The sequence below is a fragment of the Marmota marmota genome, unplaced genomic scaffold (assembly GCF_001458135.2).
Source record: "Marmota marmota marmota unplaced genomic scaffold, marMar, whole genome shotgun sequence".
Classification (NCBI taxonomy): Eukaryota; Metazoa; Chordata; class Mammalia; order Rodentia; family Sciuridae; genus Marmota; species Marmota marmota.
In genome coordinates this window covers 2,201,744-2,224,367 of record NW_026000141.1, presented here as the reverse complement: position 1 = coordinate 2,224,367, position 22,624 = coordinate 2,201,744, and the positions used below count along the sequence as shown (strand labels likewise).

General features: G+C 46.4%; 1 protein-coding gene across 9 annotated transcripts in view; it reads right to left on the bottom strand.

Annotated features, from left to right (window-relative positions):
• Stx2 (syntaxin 2) overlaps positions 1–18,142 on the bottom strand; it is a 30,987-nt gene extending 12,845 nt beyond the window's left edge. For 5 of the 9 annotated variants that reach the window (XM_015505626.2, XM_048785893.1, XM_048785888.1 and 2 more), the window contains exons 1-4: positions 17,914–18,142; positions 7,141–7,215; positions 3,222–3,321; positions 155–229 (exon numbers count right to left, since the gene is read on the bottom strand). In XM_015505626.2, coding sequence (XP_015361112.1) covers positions 155–229; positions 3,222–3,321; positions 7,141–7,215; positions 17,914–17,943 — 280 coding nt within the window. In that variant the 5' untranslated portion in view covers positions 17,944–18,142. The remainder of the gene's footprint in view (positions 1–154; positions 230–3,221; positions 3,322–7,140; positions 7,216–17,913) is intronic. The other 4 variants (XM_015505627.2, XM_015505628.2, XM_048785892.1 and 1 more) reach the window with 2 other exon arrangements.
• Between the last annotated feature and the right edge of the window lie 4,482 nt (positions 18,143–22,624).

The following is a 22,624-nucleotide window of genomic DNA, read 5'->3' as shown; positions in this document are numbered from 1 at the left end:
GGGCCAGAGCTGGGGCTCAGTGTAGAGTGCTTGCCTAGCATGTGTGAGGCCCTGGGTTCGATTTTCAGCACCACATATAAATAAATAGAATAAAGGTCTATTTACAACTAAAATAAATATTTTTTAAAATAAATAAATAAATAAACAAACTTACACTTTAACTTGGCTCGAATTCTGTTAGCAGTTTTCTTGATTTCTTTGTTCAGATCTTCAAGCTCGTCTTTGATTTCTTTAAAAATGTAAAAGAAGGCACTGAGCTATAAAATTCGACGAAACTAACGTCCAATCAATTTACACAAAACAATCTCCGTGGCAGAGCTTCTTTTTCCTTGAGAAGACCCACACCTTCAGGGCTGGAGACACAGCTCAGTTGGCAGAGTGCTTGCCTCAAATGCTCAAGGCCCTGGGTTCCCCAGCACCAAAACAAAACAAAACAAAAAACTTACACCTTAAATGGTGGTTCCCCAAGGGTGGCCCACGGCCCAGCTGCCTTCAAGTCAGACCACAGGGCTCAGCCACCACACAGCCCTCAGTGCCGGAGCCTTCTCCACCAGAACCTGAGAGGGGCACAATTCCAGCCCCCGCCCATGACCTGATGAAACAGGTGGCAGAGACACTGCTGCCTCCCACCGCAGGGCAGTGGCCAGACACTGTGCCTGCCCCTCCTCAGGTCCTCAGTGTCCCCACTGCCCTGAGGCAGGCCGGGCTCCTAGAGCCTCAGGAGCAGACCAGGGGCCTGGTTCTTCTCTGTGAAGGTCCTGTGCCAGCAGCTGGCTGACAAACAATTCCCAACAGTGACTGAGAGCGCCACAGGCCTGCAACTGGGAGGCTCACCCCAGAGGCCAGTCCTGGTACAGTCTTGATGGAAGAGCAGAAAGACACACAAAGCCGGCAGAACTTAACAGACAGCAAGGGAGGGTAGGAGAGTTAGCTGAAAGGCCAAGGCCACCTTCAGAAGGAGGATCCTGCGGGAGGCAACAGAGGCTCTGCAGGCTCCCAACACAGCAAGAAGACCTCAGGCAGCACAGCAGCCCAAGACCGGGAGCCCTGGCCCCAGCTGAAGTGACCCTCTGTGGAAGTGACCAGAGACAGGCCAGGCCGCGGAGTTTCTGGTTTCTTCCACAAGCAGTAGTCAGCACTGAAGTTTTCAAAGCAAAGGAAGAGTTCCACAAAGCTACACTTTAGAAAGATTATCTGTACTAGATTAAACCAGAAAAACCCAGAGACTAAAGCACAGAGACCATCTTGCCCATGGCCTCCTCTGTGAACACCTTTCCAGAGGCCCCAGGGGTGCTCCTCCATACTGCCCAACCCGCATCTGAAACTCATGGGGTGTTTCTGGTCTGGAGAAGCTACTCGCATCTGGAACCAGGAATGGCACTAGATGGTACCACTCAAAAAGAACTGACCTGCACACCTTCCAGAGGGACATGGCATTCACACAGGAATCCACTGTGCATTAAGGAATACTTTCATTTGTATAATTCCAGCACACAGTAGATCTTCAGGAGTCCACTACTGTGAGACTGGAGGGAAGGCTGACCTCTGGAGATGTCAGCAAGAGCTATTCTGACTACTCTTGAGAACCACATGAGAAGACTACTATTGCTGTCTGCACGGTAGCACCCAGGAGCCTGCCTGTCCCCTGGGTCTGTGGACAGCTGGAGACTCAACTCTCCCACTTCCTCTCTCCCTCCTGCTTGACCTGGCAGGAACCAGAGCCACCTGTTTCTTTGGGAACAAAGGACAAGAAGGGGACAGGAGCCCTTTGCTAAGGCACCATCCTGAACTCCTTCTCCTAGGACTCATTACTGGGGTAAGGGGGTAACTGTACTTTGCTTTTTTAAAAAATTGTTTTCAGTTGTAGATGGACACAATGTCTTTGTTTCATTTATTTATTTATTTAATGTGGTGCTGAGGATGGAACCCAGTTCCTCACGCATGCGAGGCAAGCGCTCAACCACTGAGCTATAATCCCAGCCCCGTACTTTGCTTTTTAGAGACCAAGTAAGCCTCTGGACATGGCTTTCAACTCTGGGGTTCACACTCGGTCACACAGCAGACAAAAAGCAGCAGTTTTACCTAAAGCCCAAAAGGAACTGCTCTGAAATATCAATAGCTCTGAATTCAGAAAACAGTTATATCTGCTCTTAGTGGCCAAAAAAAAAAGCTTTGGAGGCAACATTACTCAAAAGAATATCTGGTCTTTATACACATGAAGTCTCCCTAAGAACTGAGCAGAGTGGTGACAAACGCCACATACAAAGTAACCTGGGCACAAGTGTCAGACCAAGCAAGGCCACACAGGCATCTGTGTGGCAGGACCCCCCAGTCACTGCTGCGCTGAGGACGCCAAACTTTCCAAGAGGAGACAGCCACAAAGCAGCCCACAGATGCGCGTGGCCACAGAGTGTGTGTCACCGACCATCTAAGTCCTTAGCCAGGCTCCAGGAGCACATTTTGGGAAACATTCTATTAAGTCAGAAACAGGACACCTACTGAGCCCACAACATCATTTTATAAGACACGCGAAATCTTAAAATTAAAAAAATGTATATTCTCTTTTGATTTAAAACCAAGTTCTTATTTTTCTAGTGCACAGATACTAACAAAAAGCATATCTGCTTTTAGTTTTTTTTTTTTAAACAATTTTGCCCCATAATGGCAACTGGATTCTGGCTTGTGGCCATGGCTCGCTCAGATCTGAGTTTACCTTAACGGTCGACCATATGCAGATCCAGGGGATGCTGCACCGCCAACAACCGCAGCTACCTAAACTCACTTGCTCGCAGCTGTCTGCAGCAGACACTGCGCACACACCTCACAGGAGCTTTCCCACAGACCCCGAGCCCCTCTCGGCCTGTCTTGTCCTTCCACGGGCTCTGACAAGTAAAGGCCATTTCCAGACCCACCTCCTACTAACTGGCCTGAACACAAAATTCTGTCATTCTTGTCCAAAAGTGGCAAGACATGGACTTCAGGTCGAATCACTATTCTGCAATGTCATTTCAATGTTGCTTTGGATCTCACACCAGTGGTCCTCCCTGGGTGGACGCTGGGCCACTCGGAGATTTGGGGATACTTTGTGGAGGCATAGACACTGGAGTTCATGCAAGCATCTCGCTCCACCAACTGTGACGCTAGAGCTGAGGCCTGTGCTGTAGGCAGCAGGAGAGAAAGCAAAGACAGACAGACAGGCTTTCTTACAGTCGACAACTCACTTCCTTCTGGGTTTGGAGCAGAGAGAATGATGCTGTGGTTTTTCTTCACGTCTTCCACATACTGAGCTACTTTGGCTATGCCATTCCTGATCTCCTCCACCTAGGGGAGACACAAAGAGAATCACCTGGGGCGAGCGCAAACTTTCTATCTCTTTCCATTACCTAAAAAAGGAGGAATAAAGGGGAAATATTTGAATAAATACCACATAAAGAAATAAGAACCTTTCCTATTCTCCGTGATATCATTAAAAACAGAGCGAGAAAGGAACCATATCCCTGCTTTTTAAGATGAACGTCGTTACTCACCAGCGAACTCCGCAGACTATCGAGCCCCAGGCATCACTGTGGGTAGTGCCAACACCGGCCCAGCCCTCGTCGGGGAGGGGTGGGCCCTGCAGAGTGCCTACAGGAATGTCCTTCTGGGGGTGGCTGCAGCTCACATGGCCAGCCTTTCCTGTTCACTACCTTTGATCTCTAAGTGGACTAAGCTGGTCAACATTCATTTAAAACCTCATGTCTTCATTGTAAGACCTTTCCAGGCTCCACAACGGCCCTCCAGATCAATCCCAGGATCTGTGAACGTTACTTCATACAGCAAACCACCCTTTACCCATGTGACTTTGAGATGGGAGATTGTCCTGAGTCATCCAGGCTGGCCCTGGACAGGGTCACAATGTTCTCAGGGAGAAGAGGATGGCAAGCTGGCTATGGCTACAGGAGGGACAGATGACCACTGAGGTAGGAGGCACATCTACTAGAAAACAGTCGTCACAGCCCATTACACATGGTGGTCTATGTCCACATCCCACTCCTGGCACGGGGAACACGTCCCTTTACATGGCAAAGGGACTCTGAGTTGGGAGATTATCCTGGATTATCTGGGCCATCCAATATAACCACAAGAGGCCTTCCACACAGAATGTCAGGAGGAGACAGGATGATGGGATCAGCCTGACAGGTGTGCTGGGAGGGCAGAAGAAAGGGCTGCGGGCAGGCCAGGACTTCAGGCACCTCCAGGGCAGGAGAGGAAAAGACAGGGCGTGCTCTCCTGCAGCCTCTGCTGCACAGCCCTGGCCACACCTTCGCTTCAGCCTGTGTGACTGCTGCAGAATGCTGGACTCTGGAGTTGTAGAACAATAAATCTGTGCTCTTTTAAGCTCTCAGGTTTGTAGTGACTTATTACAGCAGCAATACAAAAATATTATGCACTAATTTAACATATTTTTATGGGAAAAAAATATTTTCCCAAAAATAAAATCAGTGAAAGTAGCATCAGTGATTGACCTTTTTTTGGTAGATCTATTTCTAGTCTGGTGGAAGGCAGTGTGACTCTCTCTTAAGCCTCTTGTGTTCAGTGTGTGCCTCTGAACACTGCCTCTGCACCTCGGTGGAACAGCAGGAATGAGGGTGGACACAACACTGTGGTATTACTATGAAGGTAGTTCTGACCACAGGGCCTCCTGAGGGGGCCTCGGGACCCTAGACTGCACTTGGAAAGTCAGAGTATTAACAGTCCAGCACACAATTTTGCATTTTAAGAGCAGCTGTTCCTCCAGGCCAGGTGTGCTTACACAGTGTCTGCATGACAGCATGCACTTTGCACTTATTACTTATATCATGTAAAAAATGCTATGATTAAAACTCTTTAAAATGTTTCTATGTCATCATGAAGGCTATCACATTTCAGGGTGCATTTGCAAGTACCCTTTCTAAAGTAGCTTCAGAGTTATGCAGCCACGGCACATGGAGAAGCAAAGGGAAGATTCCAGCCATGGAGAGTTCTGTGACACACCCCAAGGGGCTCCAAAGGAAAGGAACCGAGGGCTGAGAGCTCTGTCCTGGGAGGAAGGCACCTTGGTGGCAGTGCCAGCTCCAACCCGCGTGTGAGTCCTCCACACAGGGTCTCTCTATTATAATCATCTTCTCAAAAAGGACATCCCTGCCACTCGAGAGCACCGTGTCAGTCTTAACCACACACTGATCATCCACAAAATCCTGTCTTCTACAGCATTCTATGTTTTGCTTAAGATCTGAATGATATTTTCTATAAGTGAGCTTGCACTGACAAATATCAATTGTTTCTCTATTTGTCTAAGAAGTCATTTCACAGAAATAATCTGCGAAACAAAGCTACTATTTAACAAATGGAAGCTTAAGCTTATGTTGGAAACCAAAGGAATTCAATCCCTCTCAACTGTCCCAAAGCATGAGTGAATTGCTTTTCCGGCATCCCTGAGGGCAATAGCAAAAATGAATTCTGACCAGATCAGCAAAACCTACAGCCTGATGGCATCCAGTGAATGGCTACACATCACCTTTCCTACTGTGTTCAACACCACTGAATGCTAAGGGAGTCTCTAAAACAAGACATTCTTACAAAGAGCTGAGCACCCGGGTAAAGGTGTTGGAAACATCATAACTGACTGAGTGGCAGAGAGACCCAAGGCAATCAAGAGTTGTCTCCAAGAAGTCAAGTCAGCAATCCAGTCTCTTAATTTCTTCCTATAGTTCTTATATCTAACAATTTATTCTTATGTTTTTCCCATTAGGTAAAATTTGGAACTAACAAATACTTGAAAACCAGTGACAGACTTACACAATCAAGAATTCTGGTGGAATCAGAGAAACCGTTAACTTTTTATATATTTTTGTTTTTGCAACGCTGGGGACTGAATCCAACTCTCTGTATGTTTTTATTAACACATTACGTATTTTGAAACCCATGTACTGATTGACCACTTTGTTTTAGGAGTTAACTGCAAATACTCGACCAAAGTCTGCCTAATCAACATGAATCCTGGAAATGAAGCTTCCACCCTGAAAAAATTCACTGAATGTTTCTTTTCTTCATGACTAACTAAGCATTTGTATTATGACTGAGTTTTGAAAATTTGCAATTATGCAACACTAGATCAAATATTAAACCTGTTATAATCCTTGAAGCAGCAGTGGGGGAAGAGCACGCCTTGTGGGCTAGAGGGACGTGGTTCCCAAGGGTCTGGGTACTCACACCTGAGGCATGGCCAAGCGGCCACTGTCAGATCAGAGCTTTCACAATGGCCCTTCTGACAATCTTCCACAGTCTAAACGCCAGTCACTAGATCACTTACAATCTTTCTCCTAAGAGTCTTGTATGTAAGCAAATATAGTTTTCCATCAGATCTTAAAAACATACCAAATGTTCCCTTCTAGCCCCAGAGAACTCTAAGGGGATCTATGTGGCTGTGAAGGACACAGAGTGGCTGCTGGTGTGTGCCGTGCTTGCTGAGTTCAGCTCAACCTCTGCAGCTAGGACTTCTGCTTTCCAAAGGACTAAGGAGCCCTCAGGTCCTGTGAGAACTTTGAACAATTTATTAAAGGGTCTGGCTGGTCTCCTGAGGGGACTTGGAGTGGCAGGAAGTACTGTCTGGCACCATGAGCTCCGACTGAGAGACAAGTATGGGAACAGTGGGCAGTGCCATGGCCCCACTCTGCCCAGGGCACAGGTCCCCCGGCCTGGGGAGGAGTCCTGCTGCTCGCTACAGCAGCCTCACCTGCTATGCACACCCACCCTCACACCAGCTGTGAGCACAACCACCACTTCAACCTTCTCAATACCAACTAACATCTTGATAGTTGTAAAAATCCAAAGAACTTTCGAGTGCAAACAACAACTTTTTAAAAATACAGTCATGCACCGCTCAACAATGGGACCAAATTAAGGGCTGTTCCTTGCGTGAGCATAATGAAGTGTACCTGACAAATCAGCACGGCCTGTGGGTCCACCATCAAACCTACGGTCTCCTTTGTCCAGGATATTCATGTAGTGTGTGACTGCACTCACTTTAATATCATCTCAAACATGGCAAGTGCATCGTTACATCAGCATAACTGTGTTTAAAGAAAAAGGCTATGACTAAGTTTCATCAAATGCTTTTACCTGGTGGAAGAAATCATCCATAAAATGGTCCTTTTCAACAACAAGAGTCGTCTCTCCATTGTCATTTTTCCTACACTAAAATGGGAAACATAAAATGTAAAAATCAGATTTTTAAAAATTCTTACATAAGCACAAATAGTGAATTGAAATACAAAGCAATTCAGGACCCGCAAGAGTTTGACTCACCAAAGCACCAAAGTAACAAACTAGCAAAGTATCGCTACCCAGGACCATTTAATTCTGCAACTCTTTCAATATAACAGATTACAGTGGAAGTGAGGCGGGAAACATAGACTCTCTGGAAAAAAACAAAGGCTACGTTCCTCAGTACTGAGCGATCTAGTCAATATAACTAGTTTTAGATTCAAGAAGTGAAACTGTACTGCATATTTATATTTTCATAGAGTATAAAAATACTGTCATCAGCTCTGGAGGCTGAGGCTCAGAATCACAAGTTCAAAACCAGCTTCAGCAAAAGTGAGGCACTGAGCAACTCAGTGAGACCCTGCCTCTAAATAAAATACAACATAGGGCTGGGGATGCGGCTCAGTGGTTGAGTGTCTTTGAGTTCAATCCCAGTACAAAAAAAAAAAAAATTGACATCACTAGTTAACTTTCCTAGCATACAAAATAATCTTCCAAGAACCAACAGCATAAGCTGGTGTTCCTCCCTCTCTCTGAGCCATGCATCACGTTTAATGATAGGAAACCTTAACAAAGAAAGACAAATTAAGGAAAACGATACCAAGTAACACTGGGAAGAAGAAAGCCGCTGTAGCAAGTACTGCCGAGAGCAAGAACAACCCTGCTCGCGAGAGCCAGTTTCAGAGGCCCCCCAAGAACACACTAGAAGATGCCTAAGGCTCACCCTGGGGGGCTCTCAAGCAGGGTGGGCTGGTCACAGTGCGCATGCTGACCCACCCAGCAGCCCCCTCAGCCAGACTGGCCAGCACTGTATCTGAACAAGTAGCAGGGGACGTTGAGGCCATCACAGCAAGGACCCGCCCAGAAGCCACCATTCCCAGAAGTCAAAAGCAACCAACAGCCAAAAGTCCAAGAGAGCAAGAAAGCTTGTGGCCAAGTTCAGGGAGAGGCGACGAACAACACAGGACTGGAATCTACACCACACAACGCTGGTTCTAGCCTTGCCATGCAGCACCTCCAGCGGGGTCTGGCCTGTAGAAGGATGGGGCGGGGGGAGGGGGCCACAGGCCCCCTGAGTCAGCCCAGTTCCAACCTCACAGACCCCGAGTTGGCAACGAATCTCAGGAATCTTCACAAACTGAAGATTACCCACTGAGCAGCCTAAAGCATAACTGTTGCTCTACCACCTAGGACAGTTTTAGGAAAGAAAAAAAATCCTACCAACATTTAGCTAAGAAAAATTTGCAAAACTTAAAAAATGTGTTAGGAAAGTACAAAACATCCTACTTTCTGTATTATTCAGAACCCTCACAGGGGCAAAATCAATTGGCCTAAAAATCGTTAATAGTCTCTTCCCGTCTGTCAGCACCCATCCCGGGCTGCCTATGTAGATAAGACAGTTCTCAGCTCAGGGGAAGGGAAGCAGCCTGTGCTCCGAGATAACAGGACACATCATTCTGACACCATGGCCAGCAAGAGGAGAGGCAGCGGCTGCCACAGAGGATTACCGCAGAAAGGCGCAGGGCCTCTCGGGTCTGGGCACCTATACGCTTTCAGCTAGCTTGTGGGCACCCTTTGTGAGCGGCTTTTTGGGAAGTGCCCTGGGCCACGCTGGGTCACCACTCTGCTCCCCTTGACGCGGATGTGGAGAAAGACAGCTGGAGCTCAGGAGAAGTGCTGAGAGTTCTCTCTGTGCAACCAACAGGCCAAGGACCAGCACTCCAGCAAGGGGACCAGATTTGGAACAGGATTGCTGCTGATGTTGCTAGTTAAGATGGGGTCATTCTGGAACAGGGTGGGACATGAGGAGGAGGACAGATGGCCAGGTGAGAGGGAGGCACAGGTTGGAGTGAGGCAAATACAAGCCATGGAATGCTGAGGACTGTGACACCCGTCTCCAGTCTCCAAGACACGGGGGATCTGCCATGGCTCCCGAGGTGCCCACACCTGGACCTCCGACTCCGGCTCAGAGGTTTTAGCCACCCAGTTGTAGTTGCAATTTGCAGCAATCTCAGGACACCAGTGCCCCAGGTGAGGCCTGGGGAACAGCCACACCATCTTCTGGTCAGCTGTGCCACAAACCCAACATTGCTCCCCAAACTCTGCATTAAAACTACACGTCCAAAAGAAGGCTTGCTGCTCCCCGAAGCTCTGGACCCTAGCCCCGTACTCTCAGCAGGCTGAGCCCGAGCTGCCACCCAGTCCACCTCCTTTAGAGCCAGGTGTAAGGATGAGAAACCCACTGGTGACCAATACAGGCTTTAACACCTACTCCTGACCCAAGCTCCAAGTCCTGAGCAAAGCAGCACTCAAAACCAAAAAGACACCACAGCCGGCAGCAGGGGCTGACAGGAGAGCACCCACAGCACCTCAGTGCCTCCTCAGGGCTGCACCACAGAGGCAGAAAGGGCTGCCGAGGACCCTATGCTGGACCCTGGGTGTGAGCACTTTGGTGCGCCATGTTGGGTGACCCTCCCATACCACCAAGGACAGCAGATATTTCACCTGTTCCACATAGCAGGGCAAACACAGAGGCCAAGGGACATGTTCAAAGTCTCACCAGCAGCTGAAGCCAGGTCTGGGTGACTTACAAGCCCTTTCCCTTCTGCACTATTCTCCTACCTCAGCTAAGAACCATCCTTGACCTACGCTCACACTTAACACACGTGTCCCCATTAACTTTTATCGTCCCTTCTGCAGTAAGGAGGCTGAAACACAGTACAGCACTGCCCAGGACACTCCGCAGGCATAGAAGTGGCCTTGTCCATCCAACTCCCACACCATGCTCTGAAAAAGGCCTGGGCCCATGGGAGGGAGGGGCTGCACTGAAGACCCCTCCGTTGGGCCCTACAGACACTCTGGCTCCTGAGTGGGCCAACACCGTGGCCTCCTGTGGGGCCCCTACTCCCTGGAACCTGCACAGCCCACTCTCCAGCCACCAGCACCCTCAGCTTGCCGCCCACCAGTGTCTGAAGGCTAGCTGGACACAGGGAGCCACCATGTGCCTATGATTCCTCGCCTTGTCTCTTCAATTGCAGGTCTCAGAGAGACACCTGATCACTCAACAGAAGCCAGGATAGAACTCAACCACGACATGATTGAAATCACCCTGGGACGCACCTGGGGCCCACAGTGCAGGGAGATGGGAAGCGCCCCTCCCTGGTTCCCACACCTCTCACAGACAACCCCACACCGTGCTGCTCTGAAAGCAGGTCTACATTCAAAGACGCTTTTGTTTTGCTCAGTCTTTCTTTTTGTTATGAAAAAATTTGCAAATATACAAAATTAACAGGGGATGCCATTAGGAGCCCTTGATGTCACCCTCACCCAGCTTCAACAACCACCAACGCACAGCCTATTCTGTCCTGAGCCCCACTTCCCACCCCAAGCCCTGCTGCCATCTGGAGACAAATCCCACCTGAGCCACAGCAAAAGCCCAGCTCCTCACCTGCCACCCAGGGACAAAGCCATCCCTGCATCAGTGCTCAGGAGTTGGTCTCCAGCCTCACACTGTCCCCGTTCTGTATGGCTACAGTCCACACAGTGTCACAGAATCACATCACAGAATCCCAATCCCCAACCAACTAGCCAAGCTCACATCATACACCACCTTTGCTCACAAACTCAATCACCTGTATGCAAATAATTTGTTGCTCTACCTGTATACCAAGAAAGAGCCACATGACTATTGTCTTGCTTCTACCTGGAATTCTCAGTCCTAACTATGACCTTCGGCTTCATGCCTAAACTGCATTATTCTTGTCTCCAAAAACCACTCAGGTTCAATCTTTCATTCTGAGACAGTGTGGACACTTGTACGATAGCCACACTTATGATAGTACATTTATTATGTTTTTGACAGTTGGTAGGAATAGCCCATCTAAATCTCTTGACAATACATTTATTATAAATAACAAAACGGCTTATGGCAAACATTTACTAAGAAGCACTGGCAATACTCTCCAATTGGACATACTGGATTTTCAAAGTGTCAAAGTGAGGGTTAACCTTCAAACATTGGGCTAGGGGTATGGCTCTGTGCAGGAGCGCTTGCCCAACAGCAGGCCCTAGGTTCAATCCCCAGCATCAGAAAAAGGAAAAAAAAAAAAAAGAAAAAAAACTGAAATTTCAACATTTTATTTCTATGAAATATGAAAAGAATTCTCCTTGAAATCAGCATTATAGTAAAAACACAATCTCCCCATGCGCATACTGTGGCCAGCAATGGGCAGCAAGTCTTTGCCAGGGTTAGAGACTGCTGAGCAGACGTGATCTGTCATCCGGACACCCATCCTTTAGAATACAGAAGCCACACCACCGCAGGAGCAGAACCCAGGCTGGCAGAAGCCCTGGCCTGCCCCTGTGGTTTTCTCCACACGCACACCAAAAGCCTTCCAGACAGGCAGCAACTGTGGGACACAAAGGACACTGGAATTCCGCACAGGGGCTGCAGGGCCTTTGCTGCTAGAACACAATAAGTTGTTTTCAAATTAATCATTTGGGGGAGAAAAGGAAAGCTATTCGTAATTAAATACAGCTAAAGACTGACTATAATTATACTATATATAATTATTATATTTTTGTATAACCATCATAACTTATATTCTATAGTAAAATGTTACAATTTTAATGTATTTTTGCTACCTGCTTGACTCCATCACTGATGCTACATAAATACTGACTGGCAGACGTGTGATACTCTGCACAGTGGTGTCAGATGTACCGGTGCTCCTGCAATGTGGTCCTGTCCTCAAGTCCCGCCACACGGGGCTCTATACTCAGTCCAGCCCAGTGCATTCCCCTCCATGGAGTGACTACACGGAGGTCCTCATCCAGGCTCCCCTGGGCCAACATGCTGCTGCTCCAGCACAGCAAAGCACGTTCTTGTCCATCTCCCCATGCCCCACTAGGCCATGCTCTGGGATGCCACACCCGTACCTATCCGGGCAGGAGACACCAAGCCACAGGGCACGAGCAATCCTTAGCTTCACAAAGGCCAAACTGCTCAGCTTAGCTGTTAACGCCACAGCACGGTGTGCGCACAGGGGACACTGCTAGGCTGACCATGGCTTCTGGCCAGAGCAACCCCCTCCCCCACCTCTCCACACAGAGCCAACATGTTCCCTCCCCAGGATCAGAACCAGGATCAGAACCAAGAGGATGGACAAGGAGCTTAACTGGGAGGGCATTTAACTTGAGGTTCAGTATGGCCGCTTCCACAAGGTCAGAGCATGAAAGAAACCAGCACGGGCCAATTCCTGCTGACATTTTCAACCTCATTCACCTCTCCCCATCACACTATGGCAACCAAATCAGTCATCATTCTGTCCTCCACACCAATTACTCACAGCTCAAGGCTTCTGGACTTGCTGCACCTTCTGCCTACAGCACTACCCACTCCAACTGTCCATAGCTGGCTCCCTCCTATTCAAATCTCAGCTCCAAGAGACCATCCCAAATTGGCAGGTTCAAAGTAGCCCACTCCCACATCAGCTCACTGTGTTCTAGTTCCCTAATAGCTGAAGCCACAAAGACATCTTATTATCCATTGGCTGTGTTGTTTCCTGTCCAGCTCCCTAACTGCAAGTCTCAGAGGTGTGAAGAATTTCATCTGCTTGGTCCCGACTCATGCCTGCCTAACAGTGCCTGGCATGTGGCAGCCACTCAGTGAGGGTCAGGGGAATGAATGAGTGAATGCAGAGCTAAGAGGATGAGGGGTGGAGAGTGGAGAAAGCACAAAAAGGACAGAGAGAAACCAAGGAACAGACCCAGGGACAAACACTAAGTGAGTCACAGAGTGAGGGACAACCTCGTTCTTCACCTAGCTCCATCCCTGGGGGCTGCCCTCAAGGTCTGGGAGGCACCATTCCACCTTTGAGCAACTCTGCCTTCTCTGTGTCAGCTCTGGCTTTAGGTCCCTGGCAAGGGGAAGAACCTCACCAACAGCAGATTCTACTGCACCTAAGTGTCCCGTACCCAGGGGCACCTTTATATGGAAACACAATGATTCCACAAGTACCCAGCAGGTGCTCTACAACAGGCACCCTGAGAAATCGGATGCCTCTGAGCACAAAGTGTGCTCTCAAGAGATCCAATCTTGGAAGTGTCCTGGGAGAAAAGCTGACTGCATTTGCATCCAGAATACTCCAAGACAAGAGGGTGGCCAGCTCTGGGACAGAGGAAGGGAAGACTGGAAGACTTCCAGGTGGTGTTGCCTGAGCTGAGACCAGGAGAAGTATGGGGCAGGCCCAAAGCAGGGAGCACTTAGGCAGCAGTGCAGACACAGGCAGAGAGGAGCGGCGAGTGCCAGGACCACAGCAACACCCTATGCCCTGTGCCACGGGACCAGGGACCTCCTAGAAGGCCTACTCCTCCAGTTCTGAATATAACTGAAGTTAATTAATCTTTGGGAAAGTACAGGTTCTGCTATCTTAAAGAAAGAACATATTTATATATAAACATATCATTTTATTATAACCAAGAACAGAGAAACTAGAGATGCACTGTGGAGAATTTTTTTATGAAAAATAAACAAAATACAAACATTTAGCAGGACTGAATAAATTATGAAATTTTACACTTACCATATACAGATATAAAATCACAAATATTTTCACATATAAAATTATAAATGCTATGATATTCCTAGTATTTTAAATTCCAGTGAAAACTTTTAAATGTTCCAACTTTATAGTATATTTTGACATATTTAAGCAATGGAGTACATTTTATTCTAATTAGGACCCCAGTCTTGTGGTCGTAATATGATGGTGAGGTTCACTGTGTATTCACATGTGTACATAGGAAAGTTACATCAGATCCATTACACTGTCTTTCCTATTCATACTTTATTAACTGGTATCTGAGTCTTTATTGTACACCATTCTGTACTACATGTACAAATCTGAGCTCTCACAAAATAACTAAAAATGTCTGAGCAGTGTTTCCTGACCTCTAAAAAATTATATTTGCAATTCATCATATTGATCACAAGGTGAAAAATAACTTGCTCATTACTCTTGGATCTATTAATGAATACCACCCAGCTACTGTTTATCATCATGCAAACAAGTCCCACAGTTAAAATGTGTAGTGTCCCTACGCTTCACTATAAGAGATACGCCTGTTTGCATTAACTTCTTATAAAAAAGCAATCAGTACATGTTGGAGCTGTTACTTACAGACAGGCCGTTCCGTTTTTATTTACTCACATCCTGAAGTGTGTTCCGGCATGCCTTCTTCACTCTTCCTCCCCATGACTTCCTTTCCCCACATCATGCACTCAATTCAGCTTTACATCTCTGCACCTAGTACACTGCCTGGGAGAAACCTATCACCCAAAGCTATCTGTTAGATGAACTTAATTTTATGTATTGCAAATCAGAAATACTTTTGCTCTGGATTTAGAGTCCAGATCTTAGACACTAACTTAAGCTTTCTGTTCCCAAATGATTGATGGCTCAATGCCTGAATCACTGCTTGGGAGGAACTAAATCTGTTAATGCAAAATCTGTCAATAAAATTACTTTGGACAAATTAACTTATAAGTCCTTTCCAAGTAGTTGCGCCTTCTCAGAAAGAAGTAACATTAAGCTAAAAAAGCTTTTGAAGGCATTTCAAATACTTTGTTCTTATAGATGATCCATTTTAACTACCAAAATTAAAAACAAAACTTTACCTGTGAACACCACCAGCCATTTAGAAACACGCTGTGGTCATACATGCAGCTACCGCCCAATTTTTTCTTTTCTTTTCGATACTGGGAATTGAACCTAGTGATGTTTTACCACTGATCTACATCCCCAGCCCTTTATATATATTTTTTTTAATTTTGAAATGAGGTCTCACTAAGTTGCTTAGGGCCTTACTAATTTGCTGAGGCTGGCTTCAAACCTGTAATCCTCCTGCCTCAGGCTCCTAAACTGCTGAGATTATAGGCATGTGCCACCACACCCAGCTCAGCTACTCCCAAAATACTTGAGAAAGGCATACTGTCTGGGAAAAAAAAATTAAACTTACATCTGGTGGCTCTAGGTAGATTTTTTAATATTGCTCTTCATATCTAAAGCATGTTAAATTCAATTTTGGCTATTTTATGCTAAGAAGAAGTTTGCTTTTTATAACTTCCTGAAAACAAAAAACCTAACTAAGTATTAGTGGCACTTATAACTACATAGTACTTCCCTTCCCACCTTCTCCTAGAGCTTCACATGTTAGATAGTTTTGTGAAAACTTCCTCCACAAGATAGCAAGAAAAGACATTACCATCCCCTTTGACATACAGGAAAGCTCAAGCAATGAGAGGCTAAAAATTATTTATCCAAGACCAGCCAAGTCCACAGCAGAAGCTTCTACTAGGCTGCTGACTGCTGTGTCCCTTCGCCTACAGTGACTTACTTCCCTTCTAGGTCTACAGTTTAGAGCAATGCTAATTGACATGTTCTTACTACCAATGGTTCAGCCAGGGTATTAAGAGGTGGCAACTGGGGCTGGGCATATAGCTCAGTTGTTAGAGTGCTTGCTATGCATGCATAAGGCCATGGGTTCAGTACCCAGCACCACTAAAAACAATCAGACCACCATCAAGATGGTTAGCTGACCATTAACAAAGGGGAAGAAAGAAAAGCCATAATGAAGAAAGCTTTGAGGAAGAGTATGAGGCACCGACCCCATGATCCTGAGGACCAGGTGCTCTCCTCAGAGTCCTTACAGGACTCACAGAACTGACAATGACTCCCACGTCTGTCCTCTCTCCTCCCAACTACAACACTAAACACTGACCTAGTCCCATTCCAGAAGCAAGCTAATGTACCACAGGCAACAGGTGCTTCAGAGCAGTGGGCCTCAGACCCTGTTCTATGCAGCCATTCAGAGAACACAGGTTACATTTGTGTACAGGAAAAGCAAGACAATGAATACCCAGCATGAATTAGTACTTGCATTTTTAAGAGGGGGAAAAAATCATAACTATTTATGTTGGCTAAAATGTTTCACCTTGAACATCTATTAAACTTCCACCATCATTTTGCTGTCCCCATCTCATTCACAGCATTGTCACCTATACACATATGAATGCATTAAAAATAGCTCCACTTTTAATATAATTCAACCAGTAAAATAAATTAAATTCTGTCATTTGCAGACACATGGATGAAACAGGGTCATTTTGGTAAGTGAAATAAGCCAGGCACAGAAAGACAAACACTGTGTGTCCTCACTCATATGTGAAAGCTAAAAGATTGATTTCAAGGTAGTAGAGAATAGAACTGTGGTCATAAGAGCCTGGAAGGAAGGGTGTGAATGAGGAACTGATGGAGAAATATTGTTAATGGGTCCAGGGTGCAGCTGGATAGAAGGAATGACTTCTCATGCTCTAGAGCACAGCAGGATAACTGCAGTTCACAACAATAACTGTACTTTTCCAAATAGCTACTACAAAGGATTCTGAATGTTCACAGCACAAAGAAATGATAATATCTTAAGTGATAGATATGTCAATTGCATTGATCTAAACATTACATTTTGCACATATGTATTGAAATGTCACACTACACCCCATAAATAGGTACAATACCATGTGTCATTTAAAAGTATTTTAAAATCTTTTTCCATTTTCAACTGTGCTACTTTCCTCTTGCTAAAGTCAATGGTCATTTGGTCACTCACTATGCACTCTACCAGGTATGTTAAGAAAGCTTCAGCACCCACAGCCTCCTTCCCCAGGTGCACTATTTACTAGGGAAACAGAAAATACAAGATGCAACTACAGGCTGGCCCTACCCAACCACCATCCAGCTCAGTGAGGCACCAGGGTTCACATGGCAGGACAGTTGGCCAGGCCTTTCTGGTTGTGGTAAGTATGGAAAGAACCAGCCAAGCCATGTAATGGTTGAGCTCCAAGCAGTCTTCTGTCCAGGAAGTACAGCCCCAGCCGCGCAGGGTGTCATGCTGGGTCCCAGCCCCTTCCCTGAGGCTCTGGGTCACCCCACCCTGAATCCCACCTGTTGAGGGGTCACCAAGACCTTGGCTCACGAGAGTAAACTCGGCCCCCAATAGCCCGAAGGAGCACACCAAAACCAGCAAAGATAACTCCCTGTGGGATCCACCTCAGATCTGCAGCCCCGGAAGCCCCTTCCCAGAGGACCCAACCCCGGGAGTAAGTCTAGCCTTCCCAAAGCACCAGAGCAGGAGGATGCTGTGAGCCCCACCCCAGTAGTCCGAGCCCAGAGTTCCTACCAGGAGCTCCAGCATGCCATGCGGACACCAATCCCACAATGCCCCCAACTCTAAAATCCCATATCTTGGAACCACCGCCTGGAGCCCCAGCCTGCCTGGAGGCCCCTCCCCAGCTGCCCCCGACCTCAGGACCCGCCGAAAGCCCTCGCCCCAGCTGCCCCCACCTTAGGACCCGCCGGGAGCCCCCGCCCAGCTGCCCTGGACCTCAGGACCCGCCGGGAACCCCCGCCCAGCTGCCACGGACCTCAGGAGCCCAGAACGCCCGGAGCCCCCGCCCTGCCAGCTGGTCCCGGACCTCAGGACCCGCCCGGAGCCGCGCCCGGCCAGCTGGGTCCCAGACCCCGCCCGGAGCCCCGCCCCGCCAGACCGGACCGCTACCCGCTCGGCGCTCACCGCCGTCAGGTCCGGAAGCCGGTCCCGCATCCCCGTCGGCCGGGAGGAGCACTCCGCAACTCAAGCCTGCCCGGTACCACCTCCGGCCAGGCCGCGGGCTCTCCGGTGGCAACGTCGCTGCCTCAGCCAGCCACGGTACCGGCCTGGCGCCGCCGCCCTTCCTCGGGCCGGCGCTGCCACGGCAACCGCGCCGGGGCGCTGTGCGCATGCGCACTGCGGCCCCCTCCCAGCGGAGGCTCCTGCAGGAGTCCGTGGGCGGGGCTTAGGGGCGGGGTCAGAGTGGAGGGGCGGGGCTTGTTAGTGCTATTCTGGCGGGATTGATTTCTGAACTTACACATGCATGTTATTTATTTTAAAATTCGCCATTCCCTGAGTTTTGACAACCTTACAAAGCTATCAGAATAAACTGGGTGCAGATTTGGATAATGCTAACTTTCTCTTGAAGGAACTGAAGCCAGAATTAGATAGGCAGCCAGTGTAGATAGGTAAATCGAGTCAGGTCGAATCTAGGAGGCCAATTTTGAGTGAGTCTGGGAAGTTAGAGACTGCCCCCTGAGGGATCTTATCAAGAACCTGCCCCTGCTCCAACCTGTTGCCAAGGTAACCTGTCCCAGGAATTTCCCCTCTTTACAGGGAGCTATAAGGTTGTTGATGTGTCCTTGGCTGCTCCATCCTGCCCTTCCCCCTTCAGCCCACCTTTTCCCACCTTTTTGGCCACCCCACCCAGCATTCCTGGGCCTAGTCATGTCCACAGGAAGTTGAAAGATAAGAGGGAAAAGGCAGGAGAACAAAGATAGCCTAGGACATATAAAAAGGGCAGAACACCTCCCCTCTTGGGACACCAGCTATGGCCCCCTTCTCCCTTGCAAGAGAAGTCTCCGTTACCCCTTTTTAAATAAACCCTGCTTCATATGCTTGCCTCGGTGTGCTTCTCTAACGTTCAAACTTCAACATGTGGGGAAGCAAGACTCGTCACTGATAAGCAGTGGTATCATTTTTGGAGGTTCCACCAAGGTCTACACAGAGGTAAGCTCCTCTCCATGCACCCCACATTTGTTTGAGGTGCATCTTTCTTCTTTCATTTTGGAAGACCCGTTGGCTATTTAAATGCATTAGTGCAGCTGCCATTCTTCAAGACTCAGGTGAAAGTTTTCCTAGCCTAGGCAGCTGTCAATCACCTGTTCAATACAGAGCAGGCATGTTGGGTTCTGCTGAAGCCACTTCCTACTCTTCTGTCCAGGCCTGGAGAGCAATTGGCGTGAGTGCACAGCGTCCCTAGTCCTGATATGCCTTGGATGCATGGAGGTGGCGGAAGGAGTTTGAAACAACTGCGGAATTTCTGGCTTGGGCTACACTCAGGTGAAAATCCTAAGGTTCCTTCTCTGAAAACTCCTCCCAACTACCCTAAAGGGTATCTAAGGTAATGGGTAGATGAATGGCATTAAGGGAAAGCCCCAATTACTTGTTTGCTCCATGCGGGCCACACAACACTCCCCATCCCTGCATCCATGCCCTCCTGGAGGCTCCCTTCCTTTTACCAATCAGAAACACTAGCAATTAATATTGTAGGACTGAGGGAAAGGTGTAAGATGATTAGTGAGATAACATCTAGTTCCTTTTGTTCGCATAGTTAGCCTTCACAAGCCAGTTTAAAATCTCCCATTACTGTTCCTGTGCTCAGATGCACTTACTGTACTTTTTAAAAAAATGCTGCAAGAGCGAGGCATTCTATTTCAACCAACTCCTCCCATAAATTCCTCTGGAAAGTGGTGTTTGTTATATTGTTAAAACCAATAGAGTTCCCCTTACCATCAGGAGATTCCTTTAGTCTACAGGACAACAGTTAGGCACAAAAGGTTAAGACATATACAATTATCCTGTTTTTTCATGGGTTTTTCATAATCAGGAGTTATGGTGGCAGGGTGGAAAGCCCTTAAGTCTGAATCCTCCCAGGGTCTCTGGCACAGGGCAAACAGGGACCCTAGCTAGCACTTTGTCAAAAGAAGCCAGAAATAACTTTGGCAAAGCCAGGTGAGGAGAGACGGATTTTCTGGACGGTAAGGAAGCTCAAGTTTAGGGAGACGTCCCTAATACAGTGGATAAAGAGTTTTCTCTGATGAGGGAGAAAACTTGAATTTTTCCATCACTCAGGTGGGAGCTTCTCTCTCAAGTCAGTGTGTAGATTGACCACTAGTCAACACACTGGGAAATCACAAATGATCAGGAAAAGTGCTGCGTTTTCATGTGTTGTCAAACTAACCTCAATGTCTACCAGGAGAGAAGGCCTTAAGGAATCATCTACTGAGGAAAAGAAATCAAGAGGACCCCCCCCCCCAACTTAAAACAAATAAGAAAGAATTCAGGGAAATTGTCAGAAGATCTAAATAAATATATTAGGATGTTTCTAAACTTATGCCAGGTGCTTGACCTCACCTGGAAAGATATTATATTATTACTTAGCCAAACTTTAGCCTCTAATAAGAAGGAGTCCGCCCTAAAGCAAGTAGCTAAAAAATCTGGAGATGGACCTACATTTTGCCCATGCCCCAGCATCACAAACTAGAAACAAACCTAATTATTCATCTAGCGCGAAGGTGATTCCCAGAAACAATCCTGACTGGGACCCAAATGATGAACAGGATGCTTAGAAGAATACACATTTCCAAATGTTGGTCCTGGAAGCCATCAGGACGATCAAGCAAAAGCCCATTAACTATTTCAAGGTCTCCAAAATTACTCAGGGACCCCAGGAAAGCCCTGCTATTTTCATAAGAAACTCAGGGAGACAATAAAAAACACCACCCTAAATCCTGAATCCATAAAGGGCCACCTACTTTTAAACGATAAATTTACCAAAAAGTTTACTCCCCCTCTGAGTTATGAACAGGTTTTGGAAGCCTTTAATACATTAAACGGGGCCTTAATTTGAGCCCCTGTTCTCAACTTACTATGGAGCAAAATTTAACCAATTTGTCAGTGAGGCCCTAGGAATGGTCACACAAGATAATGGACCTGCTCAATAAGAAGCTTTAAAAGAGCATTATATAAAACTGGTGTTCTCCAAAATAAAGTTGTATGGTAATTTTAAGCTTACAAGAATAACATTGGAGATTTATTTATATCATTTATTATCCTATAACAGGGCCTGTTATCAATAAGATATATAAATTTATTTTTTACCCTGGGGTACAATTTAAATGTATTTTTAAGTTAATGAGAGCCTAATCTATGTAAAGGTTAATATTGTAAAACACAAACATTTTGCTACTTTTCCACAAAAGGTTAAAAACTCTCAGCCTTTCTTTAATTCATGTTTTAAATGTAATATCATATTGTGTTAGATAATATTCTCATGACCTTGAGCAATTATATATAAACTTTATAAAATGATATTTAAGAAGCAAAGATCAGCTTCAGAACTAGAACACTTAAGATTTATAAAGAGTTATGAAGAGTCCTGCCTTACCTGAGATAAAGTTCTGCATCCCATCTTACTACATCAGAATGACTCCACAGTGGGCCAGATTTCAGTTCATTTAAAGTTGTGTTCAAAAGATTGATTTTTCTGAAGATTACTAGGATCTCAAACAGGGGATACAATATGTAACTCAGCCAAAATTCAAAGTAGCTATTACACAAACAAAATATGTTTTTACTCTTGTTAATTTTGTTTTTTTTTCCTTATAAATGGTCTAAAGATTGCCTATTAATTTTTTGCAAGAGGTATTGCTGTAAGAACACACAACCTGGGTTAATTTAAGATAATAAGCCTTCACCTACAGGACAGATAGGATAATGCAGACCCCAATTAATAAAAAAGGTAAATAATTGTAAAGTTATAGACATTAAAGCCCAATACTTTTAATTTATTTGCTAGATGTTTAAGATCAAGATAAAAATTAAAATTAAATTAAAAGGGCCAAGAAAACCAATATTTGGCTCTTGCCCTCTGAGTCAGTCTAAATCCAGGGAGCAGGAAACTTCTCTAAAGAGCTTTGCAACTCTGGGCCACATAACCTCCCGATCAGGGAGATTAATGAGACCCCTGGATAACAGAAAGCCAATCAGTGCACTTGCTATGAACAGGAGGGTCATTGGAGAAGGGAGACATCCCTGATGCTTCCAAGCGAAGCCACATGGTCAAGCAAGACCTGGACCCATCCTAGCACAAATTGCACTAGCAGAACTGAGAAGCTGCTCTCAAGTTCCCCCAGGAGTGACTCCCATGGAAACTCAGCCAACTGTTAACAATAGATAGAAACAAAAGTCAGTTTGACTGCTTCATTTTAAACACCTAGCAAAAATAGTTAAAACTGAAACACAGCCATTCCTGGGCATTTAAAATAATAATAATAATAAGAAGAAGAAGAAGAAGAAGAAGAAGAAGAAATTTAAGGTATACACCTTGTGTTAGCCCCCAAAATAAGTAAGACTGAAGGCTACAAAAGAGAGGTTCTTGGACAGGAATGCCTGCTAACTATCAAAAGAAACTCACTATCAAAAGGAACTGCCAGAGTAGTTTTTAGTTTAAGGCCTACAGATATTCCTCACCTACACAGGTAGGCTTGGTGTTTGCTAGTATGATTATCCCACCCTAAGTAACAGCATTAAGGGGTTCTCTACTAGACACAGAGGTCATAACAGTAGAAGGATTTTACAAGACCAGATGACATTAAAGTATTTAACTACATCTTATGGGGATGAACATCTG